This window comes from Garra rufa, chromosome 18 (genome assembly GCF_049309525.1).
Source record: "Garra rufa chromosome 18, GarRuf1.0, whole genome shotgun sequence".
Classification (NCBI taxonomy): Eukaryota; Metazoa; Chordata; class Actinopteri; order Cypriniformes; family Cyprinidae; genus Garra; species Garra rufa.
Window position 1 is genome coordinate 34,484,912 of NC_133378.1, and position 18,094 is coordinate 34,503,005.

An 18,094-nucleotide genomic window follows, 5' to 3' on the forward strand; every position below is an offset into this window, starting at 1 on the left:
ACATGTCTAATATTTATCATATAAATCAAAACACATTTTCTACATGAAGGCTATTTTTGGAAATATCGAATGGAGCCCTACTATTTTCCACTCTTCAGTACGGATAAGTGTGAGATAAGCATCATGAGTTTAAAGACTTTTAGAGGCCGTTAAAAGGAACAACCGAAATTCTCCTTTGAAGGGATTTAGCCTCAGTGAAAGCCTTTGGATCACTGCTGTCAATCATGCACCGTGGCACAGCCCACCGGTGCTGCTCCGCCTATAAAGAGAGCCCGTGAACTCGAGGGAGTGTCATTCAAACACCAGAGCTCAGGGAGTAAGGATGCCTGCTTCACCAACGGGGTTTGGAAACTTCTTCATGGACAGAAACATCAACATGCCCGCTGGATATCAATTATTGGGCTGCCCACCTGGAATGCAACAGCCACCACCACATCTTGTGGGCATGGCTGGGGTTCCTTTACCTTTCTCAGGAATACCAGGGTACAGTTTCATCCCTTATCCTCATCCGGGACACATGGCACACATTGTAAGTATTCTGAATTATTTTTTGTTACATATATCTATCCTAAATACGATTTTTAGATTTTATTTTGTAAATTGTGTAATGAAAATTGCATATCGTTCATATTCTAAAACTACTCTCTTGCTTATTTTCAGAGCAATTCCTATGACCTCAAGGCTGCGTCACCATATCACCAAGCTCTCCTCGGACGTGGAGGACCCTATTACACTCCTTACCGTCCCATGCCAGCTGATGACCCGAGTAGGGTCACCAAAGTGGCCACCAGAGAGAGCACCAGCGCTTTGAAGGCCTGGCTCGGCGAGCATCTCAAAAATCCATATCCAACTAAAGGCGAGAAGATCATGTTGGCCATCGTTACCAAGATGAGTCTCACGCAGGTTTCGACCTGGTTCGCCAACGCTCGGCGCCGCCTGAAGAAGGAGAACCGGGTCAGTTGGGCCTCCAAAGGAAAGTCCGACGAGGAGGATGAGGAAGAAGAGGGTGAGAGCGAAGAGGATGAGTCTTTGAGAAAAGTCACGGAGGACGAAGATGAAATCGATCCTCAAACGGTTGATGAGGAGGAGGATGATGTCGCGGTGTCAAAGTCAGTCGAGGACCGTTTAACAGTAGGACTTGAGCAGCAAAAAGAAAGTGACCAGTCTGACACGAGCGAAAAAGAAGTGTGTAAACAAAACGTCGATGTCCAGAAACCTAAAATCTGGTCTCTCGCGGAAACTGCGACCTCAGATATTGTAAAGAAACCCAGCGAACTGAAACATCTTCACAGTCCAGATTTTGGCAAGTGGTGGGCTGGATGGCCTTCAAGAGACTCATACTCACCTGTAAACCTCTCCACACATGACCTTCTCAAACAAAGTCAATGAAACTGTTGATCCAAGACACCACAGACTGAATTTTGCACTTTGAAAACCATTGGGAACGTTTTGTTGTGGACAAGATTTAATCCAATGCCTGGTTTAAAAACCAAAGGACGCCTATTGTGTAAATATTGTACAGTTATTTTGTTTAAATTATAAATGCATTTACCTGCTGACTTATTTTTGCTAAAATAAAACGTTGAAAAATCTAAAAGTTTTGGTTCTGGTCAATGGTAATGGTTTGAGGTTTTATTGAAATGATTTAAATGCGCGTTGCATTGTTTTGCTTTCGATTGTTTTAGTTACAAGTAGGCCTTCTTTCGGTTTTCAGATGTAATGCTGTAGTTTCTTAAAGTCCTAAAGACTCGTTAATTTAAGAAATAGTCATGAAAAGCTTTTCATGTTAGTGAAATTAACTCGCGAAAGTGTTCGTAGCCGCAATAGGAAACTTTAAAGTAGGCACAGCCATTTTTTTTAACAAATAGGAACCTTATTAATTTTAACAGCTAATCGAAATATTAATAATAATGTAGGCTTAGATCGATCGTTAAACTTTTTAAGCAAAGCATCAACATGATAGAAACTGTAGGCCTGTTGGCTTCGAATGAGGTTCAACCAATCAAAACTGGAACAAAACTTAATTTTTAAAAGTTATAAAATACATAGCCTAGGGTTTAATATTTGACAATTATTGGATTAAGCAAATTTTACGCCATGTATATTATCGTAGCTGTTCGCTGGTTGTCAAACAACTTGGCATTTTGGCTATTTGTGACCCTGGCCCACAAAACCAATCATAAGGGTAAATTTTGAAATGGACATAAACCGAAAGCTGAATGAATAAGCTGTACATGGATGTATGGTTTGTTAGGATAGGACAATTTTTGGCCGAGATATTTGAAAATCTGGAATCTGAGGGTGCAGAAAAATCTAAATATTGAGAAAATCGCCTTTAAAGTTGTCCAGATGAAGTTCGTAGCAATGCATTTTACTAATCAAAAATAACGTTATTAGGCTATATATTTACAGTAGGGAATTTACAAAATGTCTTCATGGAACATGATCTTTACTTAATATCCTAATGATAAAAGAAAAAGAAAAAATCGATCATTTTGACCCATACAATGTATTTTTGGCTATTGCTACAAATATACCCGTGCTACTTAAGGTTTTGTGGTCCAGCAGGGTCACATTTAATAATGCATTCTAACGCGTCTTATTCAATCAGAGAACTATCGATTTTATAGTCACACATTTATCCTTGATCACTTTCTAAAACCTTAAAAAGTACGCGTCCACAATCCAACTTTATATATCATAATTGACGTGGTTCAAGTGGAATTCTCCGATTTTGGAGGCAGATCAAGACTCGTTCAAAGCGTTTCACTTCAAGGCTGGATTTAGGCTTCATGTTATCAGTGAGGACACTACTATTAAGGGATTTGCATATCTGGCTCTGATCTGTTAAAACAATTCAAAGCAGCGCGGATTAAGGACATGAATTGTTCCGTCTTAAAGGGTGATAATTAAGATTATTCTCCTGTTTTGTCACGACTTGACAGACGAAAAGTGCCAGAGGCTTCTACCTTTACCCCATTTAGGACGTAAATATAGGTGCAGTGGGATCAAGCTTGAACAAAGTGATTTACGGGAAAACGAATAGTATGCTGACACAAAAAGTCAAGTGCAAATAGTTAAAACCGAAAGTAATAACAGCCTGAAGTGGAATGATTTAACACTTCTTTTAAAATAATACTGTAATACTGTATAGAATAAAAATAAATAAAAAACTAAAACTTTCCTGTGCATATTTCACCAACAATAAAACTTTAAATTGTTACTGGAAGGACTGGGATTAGAAACATCTAAAAAATCAAATGTCAAATAAACTGATCCATCAAGGAATGGGGCATTGAAAATCGTGCATCCTTTGCTTTCTTTTATAAATCTCTCTGACACAAACACACCAATGGGATTAGGCCTTGGGACAATATTCTGTTTTTGCGGCCTCCCCTCTGCAGAGGGAATGATAAAAGGAAAACTCTTCCTTGCCAATCACCATGGCCTCCATGTAAATTCAAAGGCCTGTGGCCTGTTAATCCAAGGATAATGAGAAAACCCCTGGGTACAAAAAAGGAGCACCTCCCACCCGCCCCCCAAGCACATATTCACAGCTAACACACACTGGGCACAACAATCTCCTCCATGCCCCCCTTTCAATGGCCCAAATGATGTGTAATCCCAGTCTAAACATGACAGGCAAAAGGCTGTGATATTGAGATAAGAATTGAGGCGTTGAACAATGGCGTGAGATACAATGCCTAAATCGGCCATCAATGAGCTTCCCGATCTGAGCATATGGTCATATGCTTTGGATACTACAGCCTTATTTATAGTTCAACAAGCTACTTTTGGATTTGTTTAGATATGTACAATACCAGCTTTAGGAGTCAAAAATCTACACATCAATACAACAAAACTTTTCTCATCTATAAAAAATAAAGGGAGTTGGATTAAGAAATTATACCACGTTGTGATTTCAACTGTAAATCAAGTGAGATTGAATTAACTCTTTTATGCCCAAAATACCTCAAGTATGGAAATAGCAACCTCTTGTGGACAGTCAGAGTACAGTATCCCACAATGCATGAGTGATTTGTGTAGAAATTTATGTAGTTTCACACCATTTCTCAATAGTTTTCCAGTGGATACTTATACCGCATAAGCAGTGAGTGAATATCTTAAAGTGACAGATGGGTAATTACTTTTGAGGTCACAAGATTGTTTTAATATGTACAGAAAAATCGTGACATTTTTTAACATGTAGAGTTTTCCACATAAACTTAAAATACAATGCAAAACAATCCCAAATATAGCTGCAAGCAGCGAATACCGGGGTTCGAACGCTTAAGGTATTTAAGCATATAAGGAAAAAGACATTACATATTATTTTGCAAAGCTGTACCCACCTAGATCAATGATTTAAAAAAAAGCATTTTAGCTAATCCAGATAATTTACCATAAAAATATAATGTTTAACATTTATGACTGTTATAGCGCCAGCTGTGGTCCGATCTCCTTAAACTTTGCATGCTTGTAGAATCACCTGTCACATGTGCTTAGCAGGCTTTGTGAAGTTTTTCTTTAGGCTTTATAGGATTTTAATGGATACATTTGGATAGGCCCCTTTTTTAACGACTTCATTATAGCTTCCCAAAGGGTGAGTTTTTTTTTTTTTTTACATCTTCTCAATAATTTAACAAACAATATGATTGACAGCAGTGATTCTAGAGGCAAAGTTGTCCGGAATGAGGAGTTCTATCGTATTATACGAATATTGTGCGTATGTGTGAAATACAGTGTGTCGTGCAAACTTTACACCCTTGAGAAATGCGATATCACCCCCTCCCCCCCATTTCTCTTAGACCTTTGGGGCTGTGAGTCAAATAGGTCCACAGTTTTTCGTTTCCGTTTGGCTTCCGATAACCTTGTCTAATAATTGCTCAAAAATCGCCGACCAATGGCGGCCATGTTTTTTGAGATACCCAAATGTCATTGTTAACACTTGTGGCACTTCGGACCAAGACCATGCACACTGATTTTCATGATGATAGGACAAATGGTTGCATAGTTATAGCCATTTTTATGTTTTTTCTTCTCTTATAACACCACCAAGTGGCCAAGCTCCACAATTTTTTTTCCTGTGACCTTAGATCGAGCTCTTAGGTCAGTGGTTCTCAATCCTTGTCCTGGGGGACCCCTGCTCTGCACATTTTGCATGTCTCCCTTATTTAACAAACCTGATTGAAATCCTCGGTTCGTTAGTTCAGTTTATGTATCTCTCTCATAACGAGCTGATGATCTCAACAGGTGTGTTAAATAAGGGAGACATGCAAAATGTGCAGAGCAGGGGTCCCCCAGGACCAGGATTGAGAACCATTGTCTTAGATAAGTGTTCTGAGTTTGGCGAGGATATCTCATTCCATTCAGGTGTTATAGGCATTTTACTAAGAGTGGCCATGCCCCTTTCTAACGTTTTGACGACCCTTTGCAACAGTGAGTCCAAAGTTCAACTTTTTTTTTATAAGTATTGATATTCACTCTCCAGAGAATCTCTCTGCACTGGTTTGGTTCCGAGCGGGTAAAAAACCTAGGACTAGTTCGTAAAATTTTAATCTTTTCTTCTCAATCATTTAACAAACGATTTGATTGACAACAGTGATTCTAGAGGCAAAGTTATCTGGAATGAGGAGTTCTATCAAATTATATGAATATTGTGTATGTGCTAAATACTGTGTCGTACAATCGTTTACACCCTTGAAAAATGAGATATCCGGCAAATTCTCTTTGAGACCTTTGGGGCAGTGAGTTGAACAGGCGAACAGGTTATAGCCATTTTACTAAGAGTGGCCATGCCCTTTCTAACGTTTTGGCGGCCCTTTGCGACAGTGAATCCAAAGTTCAACTTTTTAAAATAATTATTGATATTCACTCTACAGAAAATCTCTCTGCACGGGTTTGGTTCAGATTAGGTGAAAAACCTAAGACTAGTTAGCAGTAAATGTGACATACCTGAAAATTTTGATTGATTCCTTGAGCCTGCGACTGACGGTTTAGGAGTTACACTCTTAAAAATAAAGGTGCTTCACAATGCCATAGAAGAACCTTTTTGTCTAAATGGTTCCATAAAAAACCTTTAACATCTGAAGAACCTTTCTGTTTCACAAAAGGTTCTTTGTGCAAATAAGGTTCTCCAGATTATAAAAGGTAAGCAAGAAATTGTTCTTTAAAAAACCTTTGACTGGATGGTTCTTTGTGGAACCAAAAATGGTTCTTCTATGGCATTGCTTGAAGAACCCTTTGAAGCACCTTTATCTTTAAGAGTGTGTGAGCGATTTCATACTTTTTTATCGCTGTAGGGTCCTCGTCAGGCCAACTGTGGTGAGCCTTTGTCACATTGTCGGTGGTGTGAGTACTACCATCCCTCCAAGTTTCAAGTTTCTACGACTTACGTTTTGGTCTGCTCTATCAGTTTTACATGGCCATACGTAAAATTCATCGTAAAATTCAAACAGGCCATCGCTGATCCGTGACCATTCTAACAATTACAATAGGGTTTCAGAGCTACGCGCTTCTAATAAACAAAATAAAAAATTAATGTACAATAGAACTATTTACACTACAAAATACAATGCAACACAAATATCACAACATTTAAGTTTAGTTGTTGTTCTAACAGCAAATACAGCAAATGTTGACAAAGACAAAACATTAAAAAACATTACACGTGATTTTGTGAACATAATCATGTAATGATTCTATTTACATTTATACATCACCTTCCGTCCAAGTGAAACATTTAATGTTGTAAGAATGCGTTCCTGACATTCCAATTAAATAAAATCATCATTTCCGAACATTCCGTGAATGTTCAAACTTGTTCAAATTTTTAAGCTACACAATCATTCTGGAAAACATAACCTGTGAAACCCACAAAGTCTCCTAAATATAAAGTACCATTCTTTAAAATTGGGATGGGATGCATGTGCGTTTGTTTAGTGCAGCTTTTCTACATCACATTGGCATTGGTGTTGGTGAGACTACAGCTGATGCAGGGAAAATCTTCTTAGGAGCTTTCCAAGTGCTTTACTTCTCTTCTTCCTCGCTCTTTTAGAATAAGACAGCATTAGTGTCAGTATAATGAGTTCATAGAGGGCATTCCAGCTATTATAGCCATTCTTGCTAAATAGTTTTAGCAGCCTTTTGTAACAATGACAGCATGCAACTGTATATGTTTAAAAACACAAAGCTCATGCTGTGGAGCTGATGTTTCAGTCATTATACAGAACACATTTATGATTGTCTACGACATATGCAGGTTTGAGGACATTTAGAGTAAAGCTTTGCTTTATCATGTAATGCTCTATGCGGACAGTTGTAGCATCTGTGCATAGTCTACGAAAATGGATTTGATTCAGGAAGTGAGCTGACAGACTCTTTGCCATGCTCTTGTTGTACAGGATTTCCATTTTCAGTAATGTTACTTGTCGTAGGGCTCACAGGTATGCTATCATCATCGTCCTCCTCAGGCTGTTGATTCAATGGTTGGACTGCTCTCTCAACATCTGTATCTTCATGCAATCTTCTTATATGTATGCCTGTTATCTTTTCTGCTTGTTTGGGGAGCTAAAACAAAAGAATGATTATTATTAATGACTATATCACAGTAATACATCTTAGAAAGACAGTGTCTTTGCATTATGTTGCATGTGATTGAATTGAAAATAGAAATTTACCTCTGTGCACCATTTCTGTCCTAGAGAAAAATAAGAGAGAGAGAAATTATTGATAAACTCTTTTAATTGATCAAAGCTATGTGAAATGAGCACTTGAACACTTAAACGGACAGTTCACTCAAAAATGAAAATTCAGTCTCAAGTTGTTCCAAACCTGTGTTTCCTTCTTCTATGGAATACAGAATACTTCAAACTTTTTGTTTTGTATTCAATAGAAGTAAGAAATTCATACAGGTTTTATGAAGTTTTATTTTTGTGTGGGCTGTTCCTTGTAGTATAAATGTAGTAAATCATTTGTAGGCTGCAGTAATTACTTATTGCGATGTAAAGTCCTACTGCTCCAAGTATGATGGTGAACACAACAGCAACTATCACCACAATGACATATCTTTGAGAAGGTGTGCCATCCACTAAAAGAAAACAAAGACAACACATAACAAACTCAGATGTCAATCTTCTATGTGTCTAACAGTACTGGTAATCAAAACATTACTACTCACAGCATTATAAAACACTTTACTGTGAACTGCAGCCATGCAAACACGTCAGTCTTGTTTTTAATAAGCATGATTTTTTGATTCTGGTGAAGTGATCGCACCAGTTTTAGCCATAGAGGAACTGGACTCCACCTACACAGCTCTCAAGTTTCACTACTGTACTTTCAACACCCACGTGAACTCTTTTAGGAACTAACAAATTAACAGCAGTGTCAGTTCTACTGACAGTTAAACCGTCGTATCGATTTTGGACAAAGGCTGGTGTCAATAAAAGCAAGATCACGTTTTACAGTGTACTCACAGCAGATCCGGTCCGAGGTCAAACTGCCAGGAGTGTTTTTATCATATCCGTATTCACATCTAGACACAGGAGAAAAACGTACATTTAAACATAGTAAATAAAACAACTATGTATTACTTATTTTGACATAAATTCTGACATAAACCCATAAATCTGTTTAAAAGTTCACAGTAAAATTGTGAAATATTATTGCAATTTAAAATAAATGAGTTCTATTTTAAAATGTCATTTATTTCTGTGTTGTAAAGCTGAATTTTCAGCATCATTACTCCAGTCTTCAGTGTGGAAATACGTTTTTGCTGCTTAATATTTATGTGGAAACCGTAATACATTTTTCCAGGATTTTTTAAAGGGATAGCTCACCCAAAAATGAAAATTGCACCATGATTTACTCACCCTCAAACCATCCTAGGTGTATATGACTTTCTTCTTTTAGACAAAATATAATCTTGGTTATTTAAAAAAATGTTCTTGCTCTTCCAAGCTTCGCAATGGCAGTGAATGGGTGTTGAGATTTTGAAGCTCAAAAAGTTCAAAAAACCATCATAAAAAGTACTCCACATGACTCTGATGGGCCTTCTGAAGTGTTTTCCTAAGTGTACATATTTATAATTTTACAAGTTTTAAATATGAATATTTTTCTTACACAAACACATCGTTTCACTTCAGAAAGTCTTTACTAACCCCCCACAGCCATTTAGAGCACTTTTTATGATGGATGGACGCAGTTTTTTGGGATTTAAAGTCTCAACAGCCATTTACTGCCATTATAAAGCTTGGAAGAGCAGGACATTTTTAATATAACTCTGATTTTCTTTATCTTAAAGAAGTCATATACAGTCATATACACCTAGGATGGTCTAAGGGTGAATAAACCATGTGAAAATGCTCATTTTTGGGTGAACTATCCCTTTCATGAATAGAAAGTTAAAAAAAAATAGTAACATAATACATGTCTTGCCACCTTTGATCAATTGAATGCATCCTTAATTTCTTTTAAAAAAATCATACTCACTCTAATCTTTTATTAAACTGTATTGTTTGTTTGTTAAAGTTATGTCAAAAAATTTCAGTTATTTTATTTAAAATGACTCAACAAGTAATTTTAAAGGGTTAGATAAGGTAGAAATAAACATTTAAGGCAACACTGTTTAGATTAAAGTTGATAGTTCACCCAAAAATGAAACGTTTATGTTGATCTGCTTACCCCCAGGGCATCCAAGATGTAGGTCACTTTGTTTCTTCAGTAGAACACAAACAAAGATTTTTAACTTAAACTGTTGCAGTCTGTCAGTCATATAATGGCAGTCAATGGTTACCACATCTTTATGTATGTTTTCTTTACTCTTAAAGATTTGGTAACCATTGACTACCATTATATGGCTGACAGACTGCAATGGTTTGAGTTAAAAATCTTTGTTTGTGTCCTACTGAAGAAACTAAGTCACCTACATCTTGGATGTCCGGGGGGTAAGCAGATAAACATCAAATTGTCATTTTTGGGTGAACTATCCCTTTAAACTCAAAATTACACTAGCATAAGTCCCTTTTCCCTTTTTTTAGCATATGACAACAAAAGATTTTTCATACATTGTCCATGGCTGGCAAGTGTCAGCTGATTCATCGTTGGAGAATGTTTCATTTTTACATGCCTCGCACACAGTATCACTTTTCGATGAACCTGCGAAGATATAGAGAAATGAGGATTGAACCTTTCATTTAAAAAATAAGCTATATTTTACAACAATGATTATAAAATCTCTAAATCACATCTGAAATGATTGTCTAGAATCTAAAGGATTTGACATTACTTCTCCAGAGGTACAGTTCAGGACAGAATCAAAATAAAAGAGGTTTTCAGCACAAACCTTTTTTGACGACTCTCTGTCCTGGCTTGCAAACTGTGTGTTTTCTACAAGTGTTGCAGTCATCATCTTCCGTACAGAAGTATCCATCTTCACACTGACATTTGATTAATTCGGTCTTGCTAGGATTGAGTTGCTTAAAATGTAAATCTGAATTAAACAGAAAAGCAAGAGAAAACAGTTTACATTTTAAATAACTGAATCAACTGAGAGTCCTTAAAACAACTGTCCAAAATCATAGATACATTTACTTAAACTCATTTGTAATTATTGAGACTAAATGTTATGTTTATTGGACCAAACAGCTTTTTTTTCTAATATTTCAGCAGTATTGCTTTGAAGGAATAGTTCACTTCCAGAACAAAATTTTAACATAATTGTCATCCAAGATGTTCATGCCTTTCTTTCTACAGTCGTAAAGAAATTATGTTTTTTGAGGAAAACATTTCAGGAATCATTGTTTTAACTTTATTTTGTAAACGGCGTTTAACCTTCTTTGCATGTTCGCTTTGTAAACACTGGGTCAGTACTTCTGCAGCAATGTACACTCTTAAAAATAAAGGCGCTTGAAAAGGTTCTTCAAGCGATACCATAGAAGAACCATTTTTGGTTCCACAAAGAACCATTCAGTCAAAGGTTCTTTACAGAACCGTCTCTTTCTCACCATTTTATAATCTGAAGAACCTTCTTTCGCCACAAAGAACCTTTTGTGAAACAGAAAGGTTCTTTAGATGTTAAAGGTTCTTCATGGAACCATTTAGACAAAAAAGGTTCTTCTATGGCATCGTGAAGCACCTTTATTTTTAAGAGGTAGGATGATTTTAAAGTTGGATGAGAAAATGAGATGGTAGTTTTTCAACATACCCTAACTGTATTGCAGACCTAGACAAGATGAGCATTTGAGGTTAAAAAGTATGTACTTTTTTTTTTTTTTTTTTTTTTTTTTTTTAGAAAATTATGTATTGTTTTGCTAGATAAGACCCTTATTCCTTGGCTGGGATTGTTTAGAGCCCTTTGAAGCTGCATTTAAACTGCATTTTGGACGCGGGCACCATATACTATACACTATACACTATAAAGGTGCTTCACAATGCCATAGAAGAACCTTTTTTTGTCTAAATGGTTCCATAAAGAACTTTTAACATCTGAAGAACCTTTCTGTTTCACAAAAGGTTTTTTCTGGCGAACTAAGGTTCTTCAGAATTTTAAAAAGGTAAGACAGAGATGGTTCTTTAAAGAACCTTTATCTGAATGGTTCTTTGTGGAACCAAAAATGCTTCTTCTATGGCATCGCTGTGAAGAACTGTTTAAAGCACCTTTATTTTTAAGAGTGTAGAGATAGAGATAATTCCTGAAATGTTTTTCTCAAAAAACAACTGAAGAAAGAAAGGCATGAACATCTTGGATGACAACGGGGTGTTCTGGAAGTGAACTACTCCTTTAACATGTGGAAACTCACTTGGGTCACAGCTGGGCTGGGGTTCGCATTTGGTTTGACTTGTGTAGCCACTCTGATATTCTCCATCTTGGCAGTCCTGACAGCGCGGGTCCTCGCAGTTGTCGTCCACCAACATCCTCTTACCTGTGACACACTCACAGTCACTACCCACTCTGATTAGACTTGTATATTAAAAGAGAGTTGTATATTAAAAGAGGTTTAAGATTAAGGAACACGTGATAGTTTTGATGTGTTGATTTCAAGTTAACATATGAAACAGTATCAACTAGATGAAGCCTGGGAAATTAAAAAAAGATAGCACTGTAGCTGAGCTGACAACTTTTGCATAAAGGAAGTAGACTATGTGCTGATACTTCCTCTAAACACTGCCAATTTTCTATTGCGCCCCATTGAATGACAGTTCGTCTACATACCTGGTCCACACATCTTGCAGCATTTACCATCCTTCCCGTAATAGTTTTGCTCACAGCACGACACAGGGTTTAACAACGTAACCTGTCAAAGGTAAATGCATAAGGAACATTATGAAGAATAATAGCCCTTTTGTTGTGCTGAAAATTGCTTGTAAATCTTTCATTATGCTATATTATCACCAAATCGTGGATTTAATATTTTTGTCAACTTGTTTTCTTTCAATCAGCACAGGTTTTGTATTACATTTTCAGTCAGGCTTAATGATTCTGAGCTTATGCACCTCTGCTTTTGAGTAAAAAAGAGCATTATTTGTGGATAACTTTGGCAATGTTCATTCAGAAACTGAGGAGCACAGATCAGTGAGACCAACAATACCAGTCAAAAGTTTTTTTTTTTTTTTAAATGTAAGATTTTTAATATTTTTTAAAGAAGTCTTTTCTGCTCACCAAGCCTGTATGTATTTGATCAAAAGTAGAGCACAAATAAATATTTTTACTATTTATTCATGTGATTTCAAAACTGAATTTTTATCACCATTAGATCCATAAGAAATCATTCTAAAATTAATCTAATAAACATTTATTATCATTATTATGTTGAAAACAGCTGAGTAGATTTTTTTTTTCAGATTTCTCTGATGAATAGAAAGTTCAGAAGAAAAGCATTTATCTTAAATAAAAATCTTTTGTGAAATTATAAATGTCTTTAACATCACTTTGAATCAATTTAAAGCATCCTTGCTAAATAAAAGTATTAATTTCCACACTGTAAAAAGTTTTCACCAGCTTCAACTTAAAAACCTAAGTTTAGCAGCTGCCTTAAAATGTTAAGTTAAATCGACTTAAGTCATTTCAACTCACAAGTTAAATCAACTCATTTTTATTGTAATAAGTTAAAATGTAGTTTTAAGCTGATTTAACTTACAATTTTAAGGCAGCTGCTGAACTTTTTACAGTGTATAAATTAATATTTAAAAGAAAAATTATATATTTATACTCCAAGCTTTTAAATTGTATAGTGTATAATGTTACATAAGCTTTTTATTTTAGATAAATGCTGATCTTTGTATCTTTCTATTCATCAAATAATCCTGAAAAAATGTACTGTTTTAAATATGAATATTAATAATAATAAATATTTCTTGAATGGCAAATCAGCATATTAGAATGATTTCTGAAGAATCATGTGACACTAAAGACTAGAGTAATGATGCTGAAAATGTAGCTTTGATCACAGGAATAAATTACATTTTTAAATATATTCAAATAGAAAGCAGTTGTTTTAAATAGTAAAAATATTTCACAATATTACAGCTTATGCTGTATTTCGGATCAATTAAATACAGGCTCGCTCGGTGAACAGAAAAGACTTCTTTAAAAATCTTACTGTCCAAAAACTTTTGACCGGTAGTGTATGATTAATACAAAACCTGTGCTAACTGAAAGTAAACAAGTTGACAAAATGATTAAATCCAAATCCAAATTTGGTCATATTATAGCATAATGACACTTTCAAGCAGTTTTTTTCTGGCCTGGACATTTTTGACTGGGATCAAGTGTAACAAAGTGGTACAAAAAAGTACAATAGTTATCCATTCTGGTTTGTTATAGACTAGGTCCAATAGACTCATATTAGTCCAATGCGACAACATTTTCGGAGAAAATCCTCAATGGGTCGAAATGATCTGAACACAACAGGAGGGTACTGCGTTTTTTACTATACTAATATGTTTAGAGCCTATTTTCAAATGTCTAAACGTCTTTATTAGCGTTCAAATCAATCATCAAAATTATGGTTATCATAAATGTAGCTATAATGATCAACGCTATATTGAAATGAGGTATTTAAGTGCACATAAGGTTAGTTAGACCCCCAAACATATTATAGGGGAACATAGGGGAATCTTGAATCCGGAACGACGTTATACACAGGCAAAACGGAAAGTCCCTGAGCTCCCCACCCAAAGTGATGTTTTTTTGTTTTGTTTTTTTAACACAGAACACTACAACCTTACACTAATGCATTATATATCTATTTAACAACAGGCAATGCAAATGTTTTTATATGTCACTTAGACACAGACACTTTAAATGCTTCACCAAAACATACGCAATCAAATCGAAAGTGAAAGTAACGACTCACTCTTTCAATAACGACAATATAAACGTACATATCCTACATACTTAACATGATACGTGTTTTAAATAAATCGATTCATTGTTACAATGAATATTGGTTTAAATAACAACCATTGTGAATATTTATGCGTAGTTAACATGCATGCAAAAACGTTAACGTACTCAAGCGTGAAGTACATCACTTACCAGTGAACAAAGAATGATAACTGTCCTCATGTTGACAATATTTGTAGAAACGGATCCTTGTAACTAGTTGTTAACGCTTCACAAACAAATAAGACACTAACCAGTCTGCTGCAGATCTTAAACTGACGCTTGATGGGCGAGACTGACTGGGGGATTTCTTCCCGCAGACACGCCCATATGTGACATGTGACCATTTCCCATTTCCCCATGCAATTCCAAGAAGTGAGAGTAGAAATTCTACAGACGTAGTGAGGCTATTGTCAAGCTAATTCATGTTAAAACTGGGAAAGTTATTATAAACGTAAATGATCATTTCGCGTTTTAGAGGGATGTTTTGAGACATTAGGAGAGTTGAGTAGAAAATATGAGTAGTTAATATTAAAACCCATAGACACTCGTTGGAACTGCTGTTTTATTTTGCACCGGTATAAATCATGTTATTCATTTTAAAAAAAGGCCCAGGTTATAACATGATATTGGTTTATCTGTCTGTCCAACTCCATGGAAATGTCACTCGACCAGGCAGAACTTCCCAGCTTGACTTTCACTTCCTCCAGACCATAAACACTATTATTATTGAGTCATGTCACAAGTGGCAAAACGTTTGCTTCTTACATGGGACTGACATTTATTAATTTACTTACTTACCCAGTTTAATGCCAACTTAGCATTGTCACAAGCAAAACAGAAAATCCTACAGTTGAGCTCAAAAGTTTACACACATCTTGCAGAATCTGCAAAAAGGAATCATACAAAATGCATGTTATTTTTACTTAGTACTGACTTCCTGAATAAGATATTTCTCATACAAAACGTTTAGATATAGTCCACAAGAGAGAAAAATGTTGAATAATATATGACCTGAATGATTCACAGCTGCATTTTTTAGTTTAGTGATAGATGTTCATGAGTCTATTGTTTGCCCTACCCACTGTTTTTCATTAAAATCCTTTAGGCCCCATAATTTTTTTAGTTTTTCAGCATTTTTGTGTATTTAAACCCTTTCCAACAATGACTGTATTTTGAGATTTGTCTTTTCATACTGAGGACAACTGAGAGACTCATGCAGCTATTACAGAAGGTTCAAACACTCACTGATGCTTCAGAAGGAAACACAATGCATTAAAGGAGTAGTTCACTTTCAGAACAAAAATTTACAGATAATGTACTCACCCCCTTGTCATCCAAGATGTTCATGTCTTTCTTTCTTCAGTTGTAAAGAAATTGTGTTTTTTGAGGAAAACATTTCAGGATTTCTCTCCATATAATGGACTTCTATGGTGCCCCCGAGTTTGAACTTCCAAAATGCAACTTCACAGGGCTCTAAACCATCACAGCCAAGGAAAGAAGGGTCTTATCTAGCAAAACGATTGGTTATTTCCCCCCAAAAATTACAATTTATATACTTTTTAACCTCAAATGCTTGTCTTGTCTAGCTCTGTGTGTACTCTGTGTAGACATTAAAAAGTATATAAATTGTAAATGTTTTTAGAAAATAACCGATCGTTTCGCTAGATGAGACCCTTCTTCCTCGGCTGGGATCATTTAGAGCCCTTTGAAGCTGCATTTAATCTGCATTTTTGAAGTTCAAACTTGGGGCACCATAGAAGTCCTTATATATAGAGAGAAATCCTGAACTGTTTTCCTCTAAAAAAAAAATTCTTTACGACTGTAGAAAGAAAGACATAAACATCTTGGATGACAAGGGGCTGAGTACATTACCTGTAAATTTTTGTTCTGAAAGTGAACTACTCTTTTAAGAGCCGGGGGTGAAAACTTTTGAACAGAACTATGTGTACAATTTTCTTATTTTGCCTAAATTTTCATTTACTACCCTTCAGAAGCCACAGAAGATACTTACATGTTTCCCAGAAGACAAAATAAGCTAAACTTTTCCTGATCTTCAAAAGTTTTCACCCCTGGCTATTAATGCATTGTGTTTCCTTCTGAAGCATCAAGGAGCGTTTGAACCTTCTGTAATAGTTGCATATGAGTCCATCAGTTGTACTCAGTGTGAAAAGATGGGTCTCAAAATCATACAGTCATTGTTGGAAAAGGTTTACATACACAGAAACTCATGAACAACTATCACTAAACAAAAAAGCACACAGCTGTGGATCATTCAGGTAACAACACGGCGTCATTATTATAAATTTAACTATTGTTTTCTCTTGTGGACTTTATGTAAAGGTCTTTTATGTGTAATATCTTATTTATTTAGGTCAGTACTGAATAAAAAATAATGTGTTTTCTATGATCCGTTCTATTTTGGTAAATAGAAATGAACATTTAGCAGATTTTGCAAGGTGTATGTAAACTTTTGACCTCAACTGTAGTTTACCCGTGATTTATTGAATAGACTGTGTGACTAAAACTGAAAAATGCTGCACACTAAGGCCTGCCATTGCATGTAATCATTTAGTGTGGGTCTCAGTGCACTGACACTAATACTAAATGAACAATAGCCAATGCGAAAGTCAAGAAAGTGATATCAAAACACAGCTCATGAAACAAAATGTTGATACAATGGTAATGGGAGCTTGATCTGACACATTTCACCACTGTGAGAAAAGAGGAGCAAAAGAATATGTAGCATGAGAGTTTTTTAGCCACAGGTGAATCCCGCCCCTGCTAAAGGGCTCTCCCCTATAAAAAGAAAAAAAGCCCATGTCTGGATTCAGCAGACAGCAGGAGGAAATCCCCATGTTACAAGGAAGTTGTTTTGGAATATACATACATGCCTGAGTAATTTTAGGGACATACCGTGGAAAAGAAGAAATACTCTGAGATCAATGATCTAATCAGCCAGATCCCAGCACAATGACGTCTAAACTCAGGAACCTCAGACCGACTTAGAAGTTTTTCATAACATACTGTAAGGATGATTGTCTCACTTCCTCACAAAGTAGACAATCTGAGAATTATGTGAGGCGTGGCATACTGTAATTAAACGCTCTACTGAAAAAACCCTTCAGTCCCATGAGGAACAGTTCAGAGAATACGGATGTCACATTTTCTACGTCAGTTTTCAAAAAATGGCTTTTCTCTTTCAAGACACTGCAGTCTGGTGGTCTTGTTGTATAGAGTTTGCACTTACGCCACAGTTTGGTCAGTTACGAAAATTAACCATGGTTTTACTATCGTAAAACTGTGGTTTACCATGACCATAGTAACCGTGGTTTTTTGGTTTAAAAAAAAAACATGGTTCTGATACCATGGTTTTACTACGGTTATATTGCAGTAATACTATAGCAACCCTTGTCAAAAAATCCTATAGGATTCCAATAGGAATTCTCTACAGGATTCCAGTTAGAATTTCTATCATATTTTGGAGCCGTTCCTAAAGGATTCCATTAGGAATTGTCTTATAGGATTTTCTTATACAAGACATAATAATCATGTAGCATAATTTCTACAGGATTTTAATGGGTTTTATTTTAAAGCATCTTTCAAGAATTTTGAAGAATCCTAACCTTACACTTTTTTTTATTTTTTATAACACTAACTAATAGTTTAGTGTCTTGCAGTTTACTTTAACTCACCTCGATGTACATT

At 35.8% G+C, this 18,094-nt stretch overlaps 2 protein-coding genes across 2 annotated transcripts; one reads left to right on the forward strand and one right to left on the reverse strand.

The window, feature by feature from the left end:
- Nucleotides 1-203: 203 nt before the first annotated feature.
- On the forward strand, nucleotides 204-1,575 carry irx7 (iroquois homeobox 7). Its single transcript, XM_073823825.1, has 2 exons — nucleotides 204-529; nucleotides 661-1,575. The coding sequence occupies exons 1-2, from the start codon at nucleotides 323-325 to the stop codon at nucleotides 1,387-1,389; spliced, it is 936 nt and encodes a 311-aa protein (XP_073679926.1). The 5' UTR covers nucleotides 204-322; the 3' UTR covers nucleotides 1,390-1,575.
- A 5,022-nt stretch (nucleotides 1,576-6,597) lies between these two features.
- Nucleotides 6,598-14,677, reverse strand: cd40 (CD40 molecule, TNF receptor superfamily member 5). The gene is made up of 9 exons (XM_073823694.1): nucleotides 14,540-14,677; nucleotides 12,215-12,296; nucleotides 11,802-11,924; nucleotides 10,346-10,492; nucleotides 10,068-10,158; nucleotides 8,478-8,536; nucleotides 7,994-8,089; nucleotides 7,680-7,699; nucleotides 6,598-7,569 (listed from the first exon to the last, which is right to left on the reverse strand). Exons 1-9 carry the CDS (start codon nucleotides 14,567-14,569, stop codon nucleotides 7,339-7,341), a joined length of 879 nt encoding a protein of 292 aa, XP_073679795.1. The 5' UTR covers nucleotides 14,570-14,677; the 3' UTR covers nucleotides 6,598-7,338.
- Between the last annotated feature and the right edge of the window lie 3,417 nt (nucleotides 14,678-18,094).